This window comes from Ipomoea nil, unplaced genomic scaffold (assembly GCF_001879475.1).
Source record: "Ipomoea nil cultivar Tokyo-kokei standard unplaced genomic scaffold, Asagao_1.1 scaffold1262, whole genome shotgun sequence".
Taxonomy (NCBI): Eukaryota; Viridiplantae; Streptophyta; class Magnoliopsida; order Solanales; family Convolvulaceae; genus Ipomoea; species Ipomoea nil.
This window is the reverse complement of record NW_017617690.1, coordinates 1,829,418-1,846,950: the sequence shown is the minus strand read 5'-3', so window position 1 is coordinate 1,846,950 and position 17,533 is coordinate 1,829,418. Positions and strand designations below refer to the sequence as shown.

At 37.6% G+C, this 17,533-nt stretch overlaps 2 protein-coding genes across 2 annotated transcripts; both read right to left on the bottom strand.

Moving 5' to 3' along the window:
- Positions 1-427: 427 nt before the first annotated feature.
- On the bottom strand, positions 428-986 carry LOC109184464. Its single transcript, XM_019334466.1, has 2 exons — positions 568-986; positions 428-478 (listed from the first exon to the last, which is right to left on the bottom strand). The coding sequence occupies exons 1-2, from the start codon at positions 916-918 to the stop codon at positions 428-430; spliced, it is 402 nt and encodes a 133-aa protein (XP_019190011.1). The 5' UTR covers positions 919-986.
- A 13,494-nt stretch (positions 987-14,480) lies between these two features.
- Positions 14,481-17,114, bottom strand: LOC109184463 (receptor-like serine/threonine-protein kinase SD1-7). The gene is made up of 7 exons (XM_019334465.1): positions 17,103-17,114; positions 16,081-17,056; positions 15,854-16,011; positions 15,574-15,784; positions 15,232-15,469; positions 14,944-15,094; positions 14,481-14,846 (listed from the first exon to the last, which is right to left on the bottom strand). Exons 1-7 carry the CDS (start codon positions 17,112-17,114, stop codon positions 14,544-14,546), a joined length of 2,049 nt encoding a protein of 682 aa, XP_019190010.1. The 3' UTR covers positions 14,481-14,543.
- Between the last annotated feature and the right edge of the window lie 419 nt (positions 17,115-17,533).

Genomic DNA, 17,533 nt, shown 5'->3' with positions numbered 1-17,533 from the left:
GGCCGTTTTCCATCATGTCTCAGGCGAGACCTCCGATTTGCCCTGGGCATTTTGGTCTTTTCACGCCTTCTTCTTCATTAACTCTGACCAAACTTCGCCGGAGAAGCTTAAGCTCGCCGGAAAACTCCATTGCCGGTTTGCTGCTTCGCCGGGAGGGATCAACTGCCAGGGGCGGAGGTCGCTGCTCCGATCTGCTGCTTCCGCCTCTTCGTGATTCCACCAGAGAGAGGGAGGGGAGATGTAGGTCCATGGACCTTGTCTCACCGTCGGATGTTGTTGTTGCTCAGCTTTTACCGAGAGAGAAGATATCGAGACGGAGCTAGCCGCCGCCTGTCGCCGCGATCTGCCGGGGGATCGCCGGCGCACCCCCAACGCATCGTTGGATTACAAAGCTCCAATGAATGCCGGAAATCACAATGCATAAACATCATTCTCCAGCAGCAGAGTAGAAGATATTTATTCCCTTATTTAGCTTACTCTTTTCAAAATCACTGAATGCAACATAAGCATATACAAATTTAGCATCAGAGTCATATGTATTGAGAGAGAGAGAGAGAGAGAGAGAACCTCGTGAAGTTGATCCATGTCGGATTCCATTTTCTGTTTCGGCGCCTCTTCATTTCCACCCGAAAAAGACGACGGTGTTGATGTGGCTGGGCTCCCATAATCTTCTTTTGCTTTCTCGTCCTTTACACTACTGTGACTAAGGTTTTGTTCCTCTTTCTTCCCTTCTGCCTCATCGGTCTCGTTAAGTTCGGTATCGCTAGCAGTCTCGTAACCATCGGAACCATATCCAGATGCCGCCGGCGCAGCCGCAGAGGACGAACCAGCGCCTGTCGATGCTTCAGCCGCCTTGACTGGTGGCGGTTTTGGCTTTGACGTTTCGTCAGAGGATGGCACGGCTTCGATCAACACCATTGCTGCGTTGCTTTTTCTCTGTTTGATTGTCTTCCCCTGGAGTAGACCGGGGCGCAAAAATGTTGTAGTGTTGCTTTGATTTGCTTGCGATTCTGGAAAGCTCTGAAATCGGAGGTGAAGCTGACGTCGGCGGAAGAGATGAAGCTCCCTCCGGCGAGCTTGAGCTTCTCCGGCGAAGTTTGGTCAGAGTTAATGAAGAAGAAGGCGTGAAAAGACCAAAATGCCCAGGGCAAATCAGAGGTCTCGCCTGAGACATGACGGAAAACGGCCTGAGGGACTTATTTGACGAAAAACAATTATTTTCAGGGACTAAATTGATGAATACGTGATTCAGGGGCAACATTGACAAGTTGCGAATAAGTGAGGGACCAAATCGTTGATTCACCCTACAAAAAATGATAGATACTTTATCGAGAATCGAGAGTACTTATTGTAATCTCATTTTTAGAATTAGGATGAGAAGTACAAACAATGGAATTGGATTTGCTAGAAACAAATGCAAGTTCTTTGAGTCGTGGAATTGGTGCAGGTCATTGCTCAACATACGACAGAAGACATTATTGGTCAATCCGTTAGAATTGCTTGAACACATAGAAGTCCCACCTCAATACACCTTATGACCTTGGGAGAGTCGCATGATTCTTTTATTCTTAAACTAACAAATTCAAGTGGTTGTCCTTCTTTTCACTTTTCCCCTGCCTAATACAATAAAAAAAATAAAATAAATCATAACATCTATTTCTTTGGATCTACATATCTACTATACTAATAAGATATACTATATTAATAAGAGTCAAAGAGAGTTAAGCTTATAATGTGTTGAACTACATATCTACTATACTAATAAGATATACTATATTAATAAGAGTCAAAGAGAGTTAAGCTTATAATGTGTTGAAAAAATGACGGTCAAATTTTTTAATCAAATGAATGGCTCAGATTAGGTAGATTTTAATTTTTCCTTGAGATTTCCTAATTTATTCTTAATTATATGATTATTCGTTAACTTTTCTGTTAAATATTATCTTCTCTGTTTATTTCTGTTAGTTCACCGTTAAGTTACTCATTGATTTCAATATAAGAATGGTCTTAAGTTCAAACTCCATCCCAATCAAAGTTGGCATAATTAGTATTCTATTTTACTCTTATTATATTATATATTATAAATAATAATTTAGTAGCTACAATAAAAAATAATACATATGCATTTCTTTAATTTAGAATTATGTGTCTACAATGCCTTTATTCAAAAAAAAAAAATTATTCATTACCAATAAATTAAATAAGAGAAATAATTTCATTAGTTATATTGTCTTTATTTTTCTCCAATATAAAAATTTTTTACATTCAAATTCATCAATTGATTATATTCGTTACATTCTCACTACAGTGTCTTTATTCAAAAATAAAAAATAAATTTTATTATAATAATAATAATAATAAATTAATAAAAGAAATAAATAAATAAATAATAAAGCATATGGAGAGCCGAACGTTCGGCTCCCCTTAGTTTTGCCACTTTTTCCACATTGGTGGGAAAAGTGGCATGGGAGCCTTGGGGCTCATATAAAAGGAGTCTTAAGGCTCTAATTTAAAAACTAAGCTTGCCCATCCGTTGATGGGCAAGAAGTGAGCCAGCGAAACTGGCTCTTATTATTCAAGGGAAAAATATTTGGTGTACTCTCATTTTATACTCCCAACTTGTACTCCCTCTCACATGTTCTTGATGTAGACATTTATCTGTGGTCCCACATGATGAAAATAATCAATCCTTGTTTGTCACCTCAAGGAGTATAAGTAAGGGAGTACGCATAGTAGAACTCTATTCAAGGAGTCGAAATGGCTCTACAGTAAACTTTTTTTTTTTTTTTCTAAATATAGAGGTGTTTTGGGGAAATCATTCTCAAAAACGCTAAGTGAAAATATTGTAAATTGCAATGTTTGTATTTTCAGTGGTTTGGAACAAATTGTTACTTCAAACAGTTGAATAACCAAACACTTTCTTTAGCATTTTGATCTTTGGGTTACATCATATTTACCAATCGTCCAATATCTTTAGGTTACATTATAATTAAAAATTTTATGCTTTCAAATTTTTATTATTTTTTTAATTTTTACTACATCTAAATTCCTTAAATTATGAATTTCTTTATCCATAATAATTTATTCAACAACAATGGTTGAACTAAATGAACACTGAGCAAAACACCTAAAAGATTGGTACTGTTGTATTCATTCATTGATCTTGTATATATGTGCACTCATTAAATATATTAGAACCTTTTGCAACAAAAATACTTGGTTACTATTTAAAAATGTTTAGTAACAATTATAATGAATCTCCTATATTACATTATATTCATATACTATGAGTTACGTATTTAAATAAACAAATTCGACATTAAATTACTTATGTATGAACTTCTCATATATAATCTTGCATTGATATACTTTCAAATATTTATTTAATTATAAGCATTGGACATTAACTCATTCGCGCAATGCACATGTACAACTAGTAATTTATATATCCAAAGTCATGAAGTTATTGAAAATTCCCACCCATCCTAAGAGAGTTAAAGAAAATTGAGTTTGAAAAAAAAAAATTAAAATTCTTCTGGTCACTAATAGTTTCCAACCGTAGCACTCCAAAACTGAATACATCGGATTTCTCAGAAAATTAATCATGCAATACATATTTCGGTGGGATTTAACCACTAAGCATAAAAAGATACGGAGTATATATTAGTGTAAATTAAAGTTATCAATGAATTGAATCATTGGCGCAAAAGGGGAAACAAAACTTGTCACATAGATTAAATTTGTCACAATATATTAAATATTAACTTTTACCAGAGTAATTTATTCATCCACAATCCTCTTAGACCGGAGTGTGGGGTGTATTGGGTGGATAATTTCACCTTTTTTACGCACGTTAAGTGGCCTACGTAAAATATGCTTCTCTCACGCAAAATATTCCGTGGACCCGGATGGTTGGGTCTACCATGCAAGGTGGATCCGAATCCAAAATATACAATTTATATACTGAATGTTAATTTACAATTTACATACTAAATGTTCATAAATCACATACACAATTTACATACTAAATGTTCACAATTCAAATTATGAACATTCAGTACATCAATTGTGTATTTTGCAAGGTGGACCGGGTCCATAGTATAACTATCACTCTCCTCATCCTAACCCAACAAAATCCAATTAACTATTTGCATAATTTGAATGTTATTTCTAATTTGAATCCACAATGTAAATGGACCCTACTCCATATATAGTATAATTTGCCTATAAAATCAAACATACTATTTTGAGTAAAAGACATTTTTGGTCCTAGACTTATAGTGTCTTGGACAATTTTAGTCCTTTATAAAAAAATTTGCCATTTTATGGACAGAGTTATTGTGGCGAGGACATTTTTGGTCCTCCGTCTATATTTCTGTTAGATAACCGTATGAGAGAGGGGCAATTACGTCAATTTAGGCTATCTCCTTCTATCTATTATATCTATGTGTGTTTGGCGGCTTCGATTCTCCTTCTATCTATTTGATTAGTAACCTGTTTGGCGGCTTCGATTCTCCGGCAATTTCTTCGTACAACTGCAACTTGGACTCTCCGACTCCTTCGAATTATGACCGAGAAGAAAACAAAGCACATATATATATAATAGATAGAAGGAGATAGCCTAAATTGACGTAATTACCCCTCTCTCAGACGATTATCTAACAGAAATATAGACGGAGGACCAAAAATGTCCTCGCCACAATAACTCTATCCATAAAATGGCAATTTTTTTTATAAAGGACTAAAATTATCCAAGCCACTATAAATTTAGGACTAAAAATGTCTTTTACTCTACTATTTCCTTTCCAAAAGTCATAAGACTTTTAAAAGTTTTGAAAAGTTCAACGATGGTGACCATAAGAAAAAAAAAATTTTAAAAAACAAAAAGCGACGTCTAAATATTATTATTTTGCTCGAATTTATTCCAAATATGATTGCTCCGACTAATAGATTGTCTCCACCTATTTTCATTTGTGTTGTAATTGCTATGAATTTGGTTGTTTTTAAAATTGTGTACATTGCACTTGCTGATGAAGTATATAGTGCAATGGTGCAGTGTAGCAACAGAATGGAGACAAGAAGACGCGTTTTTGGTAGACGCTTTTGGTAGACGCCTTCGCTTTTGGCAGTAGACGCTTTTGGCAGTTATAACTGCTTCTTTCTTATCTCTGTATATAAGTTCATGTTGAGCTTCCTTTTTCAATGTTAATCAATTCCCTTTCTTCTCTGCTTAGACTCTAGTATACTTTGCTCAACAATATGGTTGATTCTCATGCATGACCTGAGATAATTCATCATGGTATCAGAGCACCGCAGCTACGCAGCGGTGGTGATGTTAGAAAATCAGAATAACAACGGTGGAGGCTCGACAGAACAAGCCGGAGCCGGAGCTTCTTCGAGTCACATTCCGATGAACGTCGATCATGCACAGGAATTCGACGATCCTTGGTATCTCCATATCACGGAGAATCCTAATTTGATTCTCGTCTCTCCGCCTCTGTCCAAAGTGAACTATGCGTCATGGAATCGATCAATGAAAATTGCTCTCGAGGTGAAGAACAAATATGGATTTGTTGATGGATCCATCACTAGGGCTGAGGAAACTGATCGGAGATTCTCTGTTTGGAGGAGGTGCAACAACATTGTTTGCTCGTGGATCCTCAAGTCTCTTAGCTCCACGATTGCAGAAGGAGTCTTGTACCTTGAAACTGCATCAGATGTGTGGAACACTCCGAAGAAGAGATATTCTCAGATAGATTCACACAGGATTGATGAACTTCAAAATGAGATCTATCGATGCTCACAAGGTAATCTCTCAATCAACGAGTATTTTACTAAAAGCAATCGTTTATGGATGCAAATGAATGCTATGAGGCCAATTCCTTCTTGTGAATGTGTTCCTAAGTGTACCTGCTCCCTAGTAAGCAAAATCCAAAAGGAAAAAGAAGAGGATCAAATCATTAGGTTTTTGGAAGGCCTAAATGAAGAGTATGAGAGTATTAAATCTACAATTCTTGTTATGGAACCTATTCCTGCCATTGAGAAAGTGTTGAGTATGGCTTTAAAAATGGAAAGGAAAATTAAAAACTCTTTCAATCAAAGGAACAATGATACAGTTCAAGCAAATGTTCTGCAAAACAGTCAAGATCAGTATGAAGAAGAACAGCCTCTAGTGGCAGTCTCAACCTTAAATAGTAAGAAAAATACATTAATGGCAGTGGAAATGGGAATGGATCAGGAAAGAGTATGCCTAAGTGTACTTTCTGTGGGAGACTTGGTCACACCATTGACAAATGCTACAAGAAACATGGTTTTCCCCCTGGCTGGATCCCAGGATATAAGTCTAAAACTAGACAAACTCAGGACTCACAACAAGCTCCTAATTCCCTTGTGAATCAGGTTGGTGATGTAGGTCTCACATCTGAACAATTTCAGAGATTGCTGTCTCTATTACAGAATCAGAACCAGGGGAATCAAGCATCAACTAGTGCAGCTGTGACTGTCAGTAAAAATGGTCTTAAGCCAGATTTCAAAAACTCTACTGAAGGTAGGTTCATCTCTAATCTCCATATTAACAATGCCTTATTTTCATAAAGTGTATGGATTCTTGATTCTGGTGCCACAAATCACATTACATGTTCTTTGGAATTTTTTTTAGACATGCCATGTCATTCATGAAGTTTCTGTTAAGTTGCCTAATGGGGAAATGATGAGTGTCTCACACATAGGACAAGTCAGGCTAGACATGAACATATTGTTGCAAAATGTTTTGTACATACCATCCTTCAATTTCAACATTATATCTGCAACAAAATTGATAAGGCAGTCAGGTTATGAAATCATTATGAAAGCTGACTCTTGTAAACTTCAGGGACCTCTTGGGATAGAGGATGGTTTTGCTAAAGAAAGAAATGGGCTATATCTGATAAACAACCCCCCTGTCAAGAAGAAGACTGGTAGTTCAGATGAAGTTTCTAGATCATGTAACAGTTTCTCTTTACAGCTGTGGCATGACAGATTAGGCCATTTTCCTGTAAATAAGATACAATTGTTGAAAGGAATAAAACTTGCATCTTCTCTGAATGTCCTAATTTTGTTTGTGATGTTGTCACTTTGCAAGACACAAGAAATCCACATTTCCTGTCAATGTTAATAGAGCTAAGGCATGTTTTGATTTATTGCATATGGATGTTTGGGGCCCCTTTACTGTTGCATCCCTCAAAGGGGAACATTACTTCTTGACTATGGTAGATGATCATAGCAGGTTTACCTGGTTACATCTAATGAGGCACAAATCAGAAGTGAAGCCTATTTTCTAGAATTTTTATAATATGGTTTGCACTCAGTTCCTAGCCAAGATCAAGGTTGTTAGAACAGATAATTAATGGTGGTGAATTTATGATGAATGATTTTTTTGGTGAGAAGGGAATTCAACATCATAAATCTTGTGCATACACACCCCAACAGAATGGAGTGGCAAAGAGGAAACATCAGCATATTTTGAACATGGCAATGGCTCTAAAATTTCAATCTGGATTGCCTGACAAATTCTGGGGTCATTGTGTTCTACACTCTTCTTACCTGATCAACAGGCTACCTACTGATGTTCTAGATGGATCCACTCCCTACCAAGTTTTATTTGGCACAAACATAGACTATGGCCAGCTCAGACCTTTTGGTTGTTTATGCTTTGCTGCCACAATTGCACAAGGCAGAAACAAAATGGAATCAAGAGCTAAGAAATGTGTTTTTCTGGGATTTGCTGCCAATGTAAAGGTTTATTTACTGTATGATATTGCTAACAAAGTTACCTTTATCTCTAGGGATGTTAGGTTCTATGAGCAGACCTATCTCTTTAAACAAGGCAATCTACAGAATACTACATCAGAATTATTCAATCCCACTCTACCTCTTATTCCCATCTTAGTTGAAGTTGATGCTACTGCCTTGGATTCAACACAAGTCATTCCTACAGACACTTCCCCAAGTAGAGGAATTCATGATGTTAATACTAGTCCTGGTGACACAGCCTATGATGCACCTCCACAAATCCCTCATGACTTGTCACCAGATATTCATATAGAACATCCACGACTTGGTTCTGATTCACCAGAACAGAATACTGAACAGATGGAGCCTCCACCTACTGATGACATTGATCCTCCACAGCCAGGAAGGTCAGCAAGGATAAAAACCATCCCTTCCAGATTCCAGGATTACCATTGTCAGTCTGCTATTAGAACTTCACCTCATCCATTGAGCAAGTTTATTTCCTATGACAATTTTCCTTCCAGTCTGAGGATCTGTGCGTCTTCTATCACTGAAGTACATGAGCCCCAAACTTATAATGAGGCAGTGAAACATGAGCAATGGAGAAATGCAATGCAAAATGAGATACATGCATTGATCCAGAATGACACCTGGATTTTAACAGATTTGCCACCTGGAAAAACCCCAATTGGATGTAGATGGGTGTACAAGGTCAAATACAAGTCATATGGTTCCATTGAAAGATACAAAGCTAGGTTGGTTGCCAAAGGATATACTCAGCAGCTTGGAGTTGATTACATTGAGACCTTTTCTCCTGTGGCTAGGATGACAACAATTAAAACCTTTCGGCAGTGGAATGCCAAGCTAACTGGAGCTTTGCTAAGTAATGGTTTCGAACAGTCATCTGCAGATCCCTCACTGTTTACAAAGTGTCTTAATGATTCCTATATTGCATTATTAGTATATGTTGATGACATTTTAGTTGCAGGCAACAATCCAGTCCAGATTAATCAATTGAAGCAGTTTCTGGACAGATCTTGGCCAATTGAATTTTTTTCTTGGCATTGAGGCTTTCAGAAATTCCAAGGGGCTTAACATTTGTCAGAGAAAATATACTCTTGAGATCTTAGAAGAGAATGGATTCCAGGAATCCAAGCCTGCAAATACTCCTTTCACTATAGGTCTAAGGCTCACTAATCTGGAAGGAGACCTACTTGATAACCCTGAAATCCATAGAAGATTGGTTGGAAAATTGCTATATTTAACCAACACTAGACCTGATATTTCCTATGCTGTGCAACAGTTAAGCCAATTTGTTGATAAGCCAAGACATACTCACTTAACAGCAACTCATAGAGTGCTGAGATACTTGAAAGGATGTCCTGGGAAAGGGCCTATTTTATTCATTAAATTCTGAGATCAAAGTGCAAGGCTTTTCTGATTCTGATTGGGCAACATGTGCAGAAAGTAGAAAGTCCATAACTGGCTATTGCATTTACATTGGAAAGTCTCTAGTCTCATGGAGAACCAAGAAACAAGCCACCATTTCCAGGTCATCCTCTGAGGCTGAATATAGAGCTTTAGCATCAACTGTTTGTGAGATCCAATGGTTGATATATTTGTTGGCAGATTTGAAGATACACATTGACAGCCCCGTGGCCTTGTTTTGTGATAATAGATCTGCCATTGCTATAGGGGAAAACTTTGTGTTCCATGAAAGAACCAAACATATAGAAATCGATTGTCATGTAGTAAGACAAAAGATTCATGAAGGGGTTATCAAGCTACTGGCAATATCTTCACACAATCAGAATGCTGATGGTTTCACTAAGGCTTTGCCTAAGCCATCTTTTGATTTTTTCCACTCTAAGCTAGGCTTTCAAGATCTTCATGCTCCAGCTTAAGGGGGTGTGATGAAGTATATAGTGCAATAGTGCAGCGCAACAACAGAATGGAGACAAGAAAACGCGCTTTTGGTAGACGCGTTTGGTAGACGCTTTTGGTAGACGCCTTCGCTTTTGGCAGTAGACGCTTTTGGCAGTTATAACTGTTTCTTTCTTATCTCTGTATATAAGCTCATGTTGAGCTTCCTTTTTCAATGTTAATCAATTCCCTTTCTTCTCTGCTTAGACTCTAGTATACTTTGCTCAACAATATGGTTGATTCTCATGCATGACCTGAGATAATTCATCACTTGCTATATGGAAATATCATCCTACCATTACAACGTCATCAATTAATATTGCAAGAAGAGAAATACCTTAAAAGGACTAAAATATGAATTTAACTTCTATATTTTCATTGTACAATTAGTATATATTGTTATACCATTTTTTTTGTCAATTTTATATATCTAGCCGGCCTATTCAAATTTCATTTAATTTTTTTGATTCTAAGTATTTTATATACTTCTTTTTTTTTTTTTTAAAAAAAAACCCATTTTCTATATATTAGTGCCATAAATCGTTGAATTGATTTACTACATGTAAAATAGTAATTTATCTAATTAAAAAAAATATTATCAAGTCAATTGCTCTTGGGGTTGGTCTCTTGTAATACCATCTCACAAGTTTCAATCTGTGAGACGGATCATATATAATAAAAATGAGTCATAACAGAATTACAGATATAATTAATATTTTAAATCTTATATATAATACTTTAATTTATAACATAAATAATACTCCGTTGTACTTCAATAGATAGTTCATAAAATTGTAGATATCATCAATACTTCAAACTTTATATATAATACTTTATAGCATAAATATAGTACTTTTAGAAAATTTATAATAGACAATTCGCAGGAACGAACTAAGTTCATATACCATAAAATAGTATTACTAAGTGTTGGAAAAATAGCATTAAAATGACATGTTAAGTGGCTATTTTGTGGTACAATTATCAGTGGGGTCCACTTCCGATTTGGGTCGGGTCAAAGTGGATTCGGGTTCTTCGTAGTGAGACGAAGAGATTGATATATTGTACGCTCAAAACGGATAATGGGTGAATGAGATATTGATTCTCAAAGTAGACCCATTTGAGTTGGAAAATGAAGGGAAAAAGTGAGCTTTTGTCCCACATTGTTTTGGGAAGAGGATTTGCCCCACTATTTATACAAGAGCTCTTTTTACGCTTATTGAATTGTATACCATAGAGACTCTCTCTCGCACGTAGGGGGGGGGGGGTGCAAATCAAATCCCAGAATGAGATCGAAAAGGCTTGAGTCAACCACTGAACTATAGCCCCAGGTTGAAACAAAGCCAAAGCCATGTTACAAAGCCAGGTATTTAATGCTATTATTTCAGATGTTACAAAGCCAGGTATCTATGTCCCTATATAAGAAGGGTTTCAGATGTTACAAAGCCAGGTATCTATGTCCCTATATAAGAAGGGGTAGAGAGCAGCAAGTACACACAACGAAACTCTGCTCCTACTCCTTTCTTGCTACTGTGTTCTGCCCGTGCTCTTGTTCGCCGGGTTCGTTCGTTTGGGTGCTCAAACGTCGAACCGTTGTACGTTTTATCTTGGGAAGCCTAGGCCACAACGCTCCTAGCACTTTCGGGAGGTGGCAAATAAGGTTTTAAGGAAAGACAGGCACTTTGCCTAACTCGTACTTTCTTTCTTCCCTCTCCTTCTTTCTAAGTTTTGGATTATGCTCTAAGCAAAAATCCGTTCTTTCTTGTTGACTTGGAATTATAATCTAAGGATTATATGTTCCAATTTTGGTTGATATATATTGGTATATCTTTTTTGTAGATATACATGTATATATAACCGTTGGGTCCGTTTTATATATATGTTTGTGTATATATATATATCAGATAAATATCTAATAATATTTTATATACTTTCGTGTGTGTATATATAAATATTATTTTTGCGATATTAAATCGATTTTGGTTCATTTTGGTTTTTGCGATATTATTTCGTTTTCTTTGATGACATTTTGGTCAACAGCACATCCATGGAGCTTCATGTGCAGCACCTCCATATCATACACGAGACTCTGGGAGCCGAATTTTTTTATGTGAAACTCACAAAATGCTCTTTTTGCAAGACCTTCGTAGACTATTTGGGACACATTATTAGGGAAGGAGCAGTTCATGCAGATGAGGAAAAGGTAGTTGCCATGAACAATTGGCCAACTCCAAAGACTATTAAACAATTACGTGGGTTTCTTGGGTTGACGGGATATTACCGGCGTTTTATACGTCATTATGCTCACATTGCTGCACCCCTCACTGATTTATCGAAGAAAGATGCTTTCACATGGACAGAGGAAGCACACAAGGCTTTTTTGGCCCTTAAGCATGCTATGTCCACGACCCCTGTTTTGCGATTGCCAGATTTTGAAAAGCCATTTGTACTGGAAACCGATGCCTCAATCACAGGGGTGGGTGCAGTCCTCATGCAAGGTAACCAACCCTTAGCTTTTTTCAGCAAAAAGCTAGGATCCCGATTACAAGCGGCTTCAACTTATCATCGCGAGCTTTATGCCATTGTGGAGGCAGTGCATAAATAGCGTCAATATTTGATAGGTCGTTCTTTCATCCTACGAACCGACCACTGTAGTCTCAAGGAGTTGTGGCAACAATTAGTACACACACCAGATCAACAATTTTATATTCAGAAGTTATTGGGGTTCCGCTTCACCATTGAATATAAGCCAGGAACCACAAATAAAGCAGCGGATGCCTTGTCACGAGTGGAATCTTGGGAGGATGATGGGGTAGCTACCATGTTCTCTGTTTTTTGCCAACCATTACCATCCCTGATTGATGATATTAGAGCTGAAAATGCATCTTTGGAGGATCTTCGAGCCCTACACACTAAAGCACGTGCCGGTACACTGTTGCCTCCTTTCACGGTTCGTGATGGTATAGTTTTCCACAATAATCGTTACTTTATTAGCCACCATTCGAACCTCAAGAATAGTATTTTGCATGAATTCCACACGGCACCAATAGCAGGTCATCCAGGGGTGAAACGGACGTTAGTAAAGCTGTTAACAACGTTCTTTTGGCTCAATATGCGTAACGAAGTTAGGCAGTTTGTGGCTTCTTGTGTTACCTGTCAGTACACAAAATATTCCACTCAACCACCTGCAGGCCTTCTCCAACCATTACCAGTCCCAGATATGGTGTGGCAGCAGGTTACAATGGATTTTATCACCCATCTACCGTCATCTCGAGGATTCACTGTCATATTAGTGGTGGTTGATCGGTTGTCAAAAGTCGCTCATTTTGGTCCATTGCCAACAGGATTTGATGCGCCAAAAGTTGCAGCGTTGTTCACAACCATGGTGGTAAAATTGCATGGTTTCCCAGACTCAATCATTTCCGACCGCGACGTGATTTTTATGAGCTCCTTTTAGAGAGAGCTTTTTCGACTTAGCTGAAATACACTCAAACGAAGCACATCATATCACCCCCAAACTGATGGGCAAATAGAGGTGGTTAATCGAGGCTTAGAACAATATCTCTGAGCTTTTACACATGCTCGCCCGACGCGCTGGTACTATACGATTTCCTTTGTTGGGCTGAATATTGTATAAATACTACCTACCATGAGGGACTCAAAATGACTCCTTTTCAAGCACTATATGGCCATCCACCACCCACAATCCCACGCTACACAGCAAATACCATTAAAATTGCCACAATTGACGAAATGCTTTTGGAAAGGGATGGACTGATAAAATAACTCCAGGCCAATCTGTTAAATGCGCAACACAGGATTACACAACGGGCAAACTCCAAGCATAGAGACGTATCTTTTCAAATAGGTGATGAACTCCTGTTAAAACTCCAACCATACCGTCAACATTCAGTGACTAAACGATCATCTCAAAAGTTAGCATGTCGCTTTTTTGGGCCTTTTCCAATTATTGAACAGATTAGGGCTATAGCGTATCGTTTAAAACTGCCAGAAACATCAAAGATACACCCAGTGTTTCATGTATCGTTGCTACGTCCGATCCGGACATCCGCACCTCTACAAACAGTCATTCCTCTCCCAGCAGAATTCTAGGATGGTAAACCAGTTTCTAAACCTATGGCTTTGGTAGATACTCGAACTGTGTTGCGTAATGGAAGGCAGGAAGAGCAAATACTAACACAATGGAGTGATGGTGGTCCAGCTGATGCAACGTGGGAACCTGCCGCAGTCATTGCCAAGTTTTTTGACAACCAACACCTTGAGGACAAGGTGGTTTCCGATGGGGTCGGGAGTGTTACGCCAACTACCATGACACAAGCTCGTGAACCTTCACAATGAAAGATCCACTATACAAGGAAAGAACATTAATTTGAGGAGGACAAATCGAGAGAAGAAAAAGGCTGGATGGATGACAAATGATTATGTCTATAATTAAAGGATTGAGAAGATTGGATGGTATCACAGAAAAGGAAGGAATCATGCTAGCAAGGAAAGATTAATTTATTTACATTCAATAAGTTTTCTATATATTGTATGCACCTTTGTTCTATTGGAGTGAGAAGAATTCAAGCATTGTTTTTCTTAATTCATTGTCTTTGGAGTTTTACGTGCACTCGAAGCTCATAACTAAGGAGTCGTACTTGCTCGAAAGGTACAACGATACGCAAGCGTATCAATTCGTTTTACAATTCAATAGATCAATTAAAGATTCAATAAGATGTAAACTCTATAAAAGACTTGAAACAAAATGAAAATAAGATATTACATCAAGGCGAAAGAGTTGTATAAGAGCTGACAATGGCATAAAATATTTACACAAAATCATAGATCCTTTATCGAGGATCGAGAATACTACTTATTGTAATCTCATTTTTGGAATTAGGATGAGAAATACAAACAATGGGATTGGATTGGCTAGAAACAAATGCAGGTTCTTTGAGTTGTGGAATTGGTGCTGCATGGTCATTGCTCAACATTTGAACTACATCAGACATTATCGGTCTATCCGTTGGAATTGCTTGGACGCATAGAAGTCCCACCTCGATGCACCTTATGACCTTGAGAGAGTCACATGATTCCTTTATCGCTAGATCAACAAATTCAAGTGGTTGTCCATCTTTCCAGTTTTTCCATGCCTAATAGAATAAAAATAAAATAAATCATAACATCTATTTCTTTGGATCTACATGTAATTTATATATCCAAAGACATGAAGTAATTGAAAATGCCTACCCATCCTAGGAGAGTGAGAGAAAGTTGAGTCCGAAAAAAATTAGAATTTTTCTGACCACTAACAATTTCCAATAGCAGCACTCCAAAACTGAATATATCGGATTTCTCCGAAAATTGACCATGCAATACATATTCTGGCGGAATGTAACCACTAAGTAAAAAATGAAGATATATTAGGTATAGAAATATTCACATAACTAAAGATGACATGCATATATTTTGTACTTGTATTCTTATCAATTGACTCATTGGCTAATCAATTCAAGAGTGGATTCTAACTAAACTTACTATGTTCCAACCACATGATTTGTTTTTGCTTGAGTTTGGTCAACCCCAAAAATTCTTGCCATTCCAAAATCTGATATTTTGGGTTTCATTGCTTCGTCAAGTAAAATATTACTTGCTTTTAAGTCCCGATAAATGACTTTCAGTCTAGAGTACTTGTGAAGATAAAGAATTCCTTGCGCAACTCCTTCTATTATTTCAATACGTGTATTCCAATCTAAATTATCTTTCTGAATTGCATCTGAGAAAAACATAGAAATTTTGTTAATATAATGGAATTTCAAGGTTCCAAGAAAATGAAACCTTGAAATTTAAATCATAGAAAAGATAACAAATTAAATGTACCAAATAAGAATTTGTCTAGACTTCTCTTTGACAGGTACTCATAGATTAATATTTTTTCTTCATCCTCAATGCAGCAACCCAATAGGCGCACAAGATTTGTATGTTGTAGTTTTGCAATTAGCTTCAGCTCATTCATGAACTCATTCAGACCTTGAGATGATTGCTTGGATAATCTCTTGATAGCTACCATCCCAAATTTTGGGAAAAATCCCTGAGGAAGAATAATATCAACACTATACCCTTCTATTCCAACCTAAACAAAAAATCATGAAATGGTCACCTTATAAACAAGACCAAAACCACCCTCTCCAAGTTTGTTTGCTTCATGGAAGTTGTTTGTAGCATCAATTATTCTTCGCAAACTGAGCTGTAACAACTCTATATGATCTTTTCCAAGAAGGGGAGCAGTTGACACTGTAGCCCTTTTAGAAACCCAACCTGGAAATGAACCAAAATAACCATTTGATACTTGATAGCTAGGAAGGAGTTAGTTAATTGTATACATACCTTTCCTTCCACAGTATTTCCAGGTGAGGATATACACCAAAACAGAAATAAGAAAGAAAGCAGAGACTGAGGCTACTATAATTGCAACAAGACGACATTTGTTTTTGTGAGGTGAATTATCATTTCCATCTGCATTAACATCATAGAATGAAGTAAAGAAATAAGCACCCCTGCATTTCGACCATTCATCACTTGTTTTTTGCCTCAACAGAAACTGAATAAGACCTTCTGGAGTCAAGACGGATCTTACTGGAATTAAGGTGTTAGCATATCCATAGCTGTAATACAGTTCATCATTTTCTTTAGCATAAGAATAAAAAGAAAAATATGCATTTCCCCCTGAGGGAAAGTAAACATTGTAAGTAAACCCTTCCTGATACAAGTTGGTCCTTTGATAAGGAATGTTTTCTTTCCAAATGAACATCTGTGGAGGCCCTTTAGGATCGATTCCACAAGAGAATTTCCCTGGCCTGGGATCATCACTGCTACTCCAACATCTTATCACGTTCCGTTTTCCGGTTTTCTTGTTTACCTTTAGCCTCATCTCCGGCATTAACGTGTCACTGTCGCCATCGAAGCTTTCCCAAACTGTGCTCTCACCCTGCTTCACAACAAGATCTCCCCTATCTTGCAGTTGGGCGGCCGTGGATCCGCCGCCGCCGCCTGAGATATTGGTTGACCATATAATATTTCTTCCGCCGCCGTCCAAAAGCTGCAGATTCCCGTCATACCCGAGTGTGAAAACGGCTTCAGAATCTTGACGAAGCGGAGATTCTCTGTTAGCGACCCAAATCACAGTTTTGTTGATGGAATTGTACCATATCCCGAGAAAGGAAGAAGAAGAGTTCCCGGGGTGGAAGAATCCTAACGAGAAGTTCCCGTCGGCGGAGACTAAGGTCCGGTTTCGAGTAACAGATTCGCCGGGCCTGAGACTGTCAGTGCCCCCTCCAACATTGCAGAAAAAAACACAGAAAGGCTAAGAAAACATAAGAAACCCATCCCATATCACCACCATTACTTACAACAGCCGCCATTTCATAGCTCTCGCATTCTAGCACTCCTACGCAACTGGCTAGTTGTAATTAAAAAAAGAGTTGTGATAGTCAAGCTAGACTGCGTCTACCTGTTTAGCTGTAGTGGTGGATGGAAAATTTTCGTTTGAATGTTATTTCTAATTTGAATCCACAATGTAAAATGGACCCTACTCCATATATACAATAATTTTCCTACAAAATCAAGCATACTATTTCTTTTTCAAAAGTTATAAAATTTGTATACTCCATGAGATACATATATCATTTTTCATAGTATAATTAGCCAGCAATTATATCGTGGACCATGGTCCAAAAACGGCGTCGTTTCTTTAAGTAAAGAAACGGCTTTCGTTACAGCTTAACGGAGCCCGTATTTTTGGTGTGTTGATTACTAATGAAACTAGGCAAATTATGTTGTG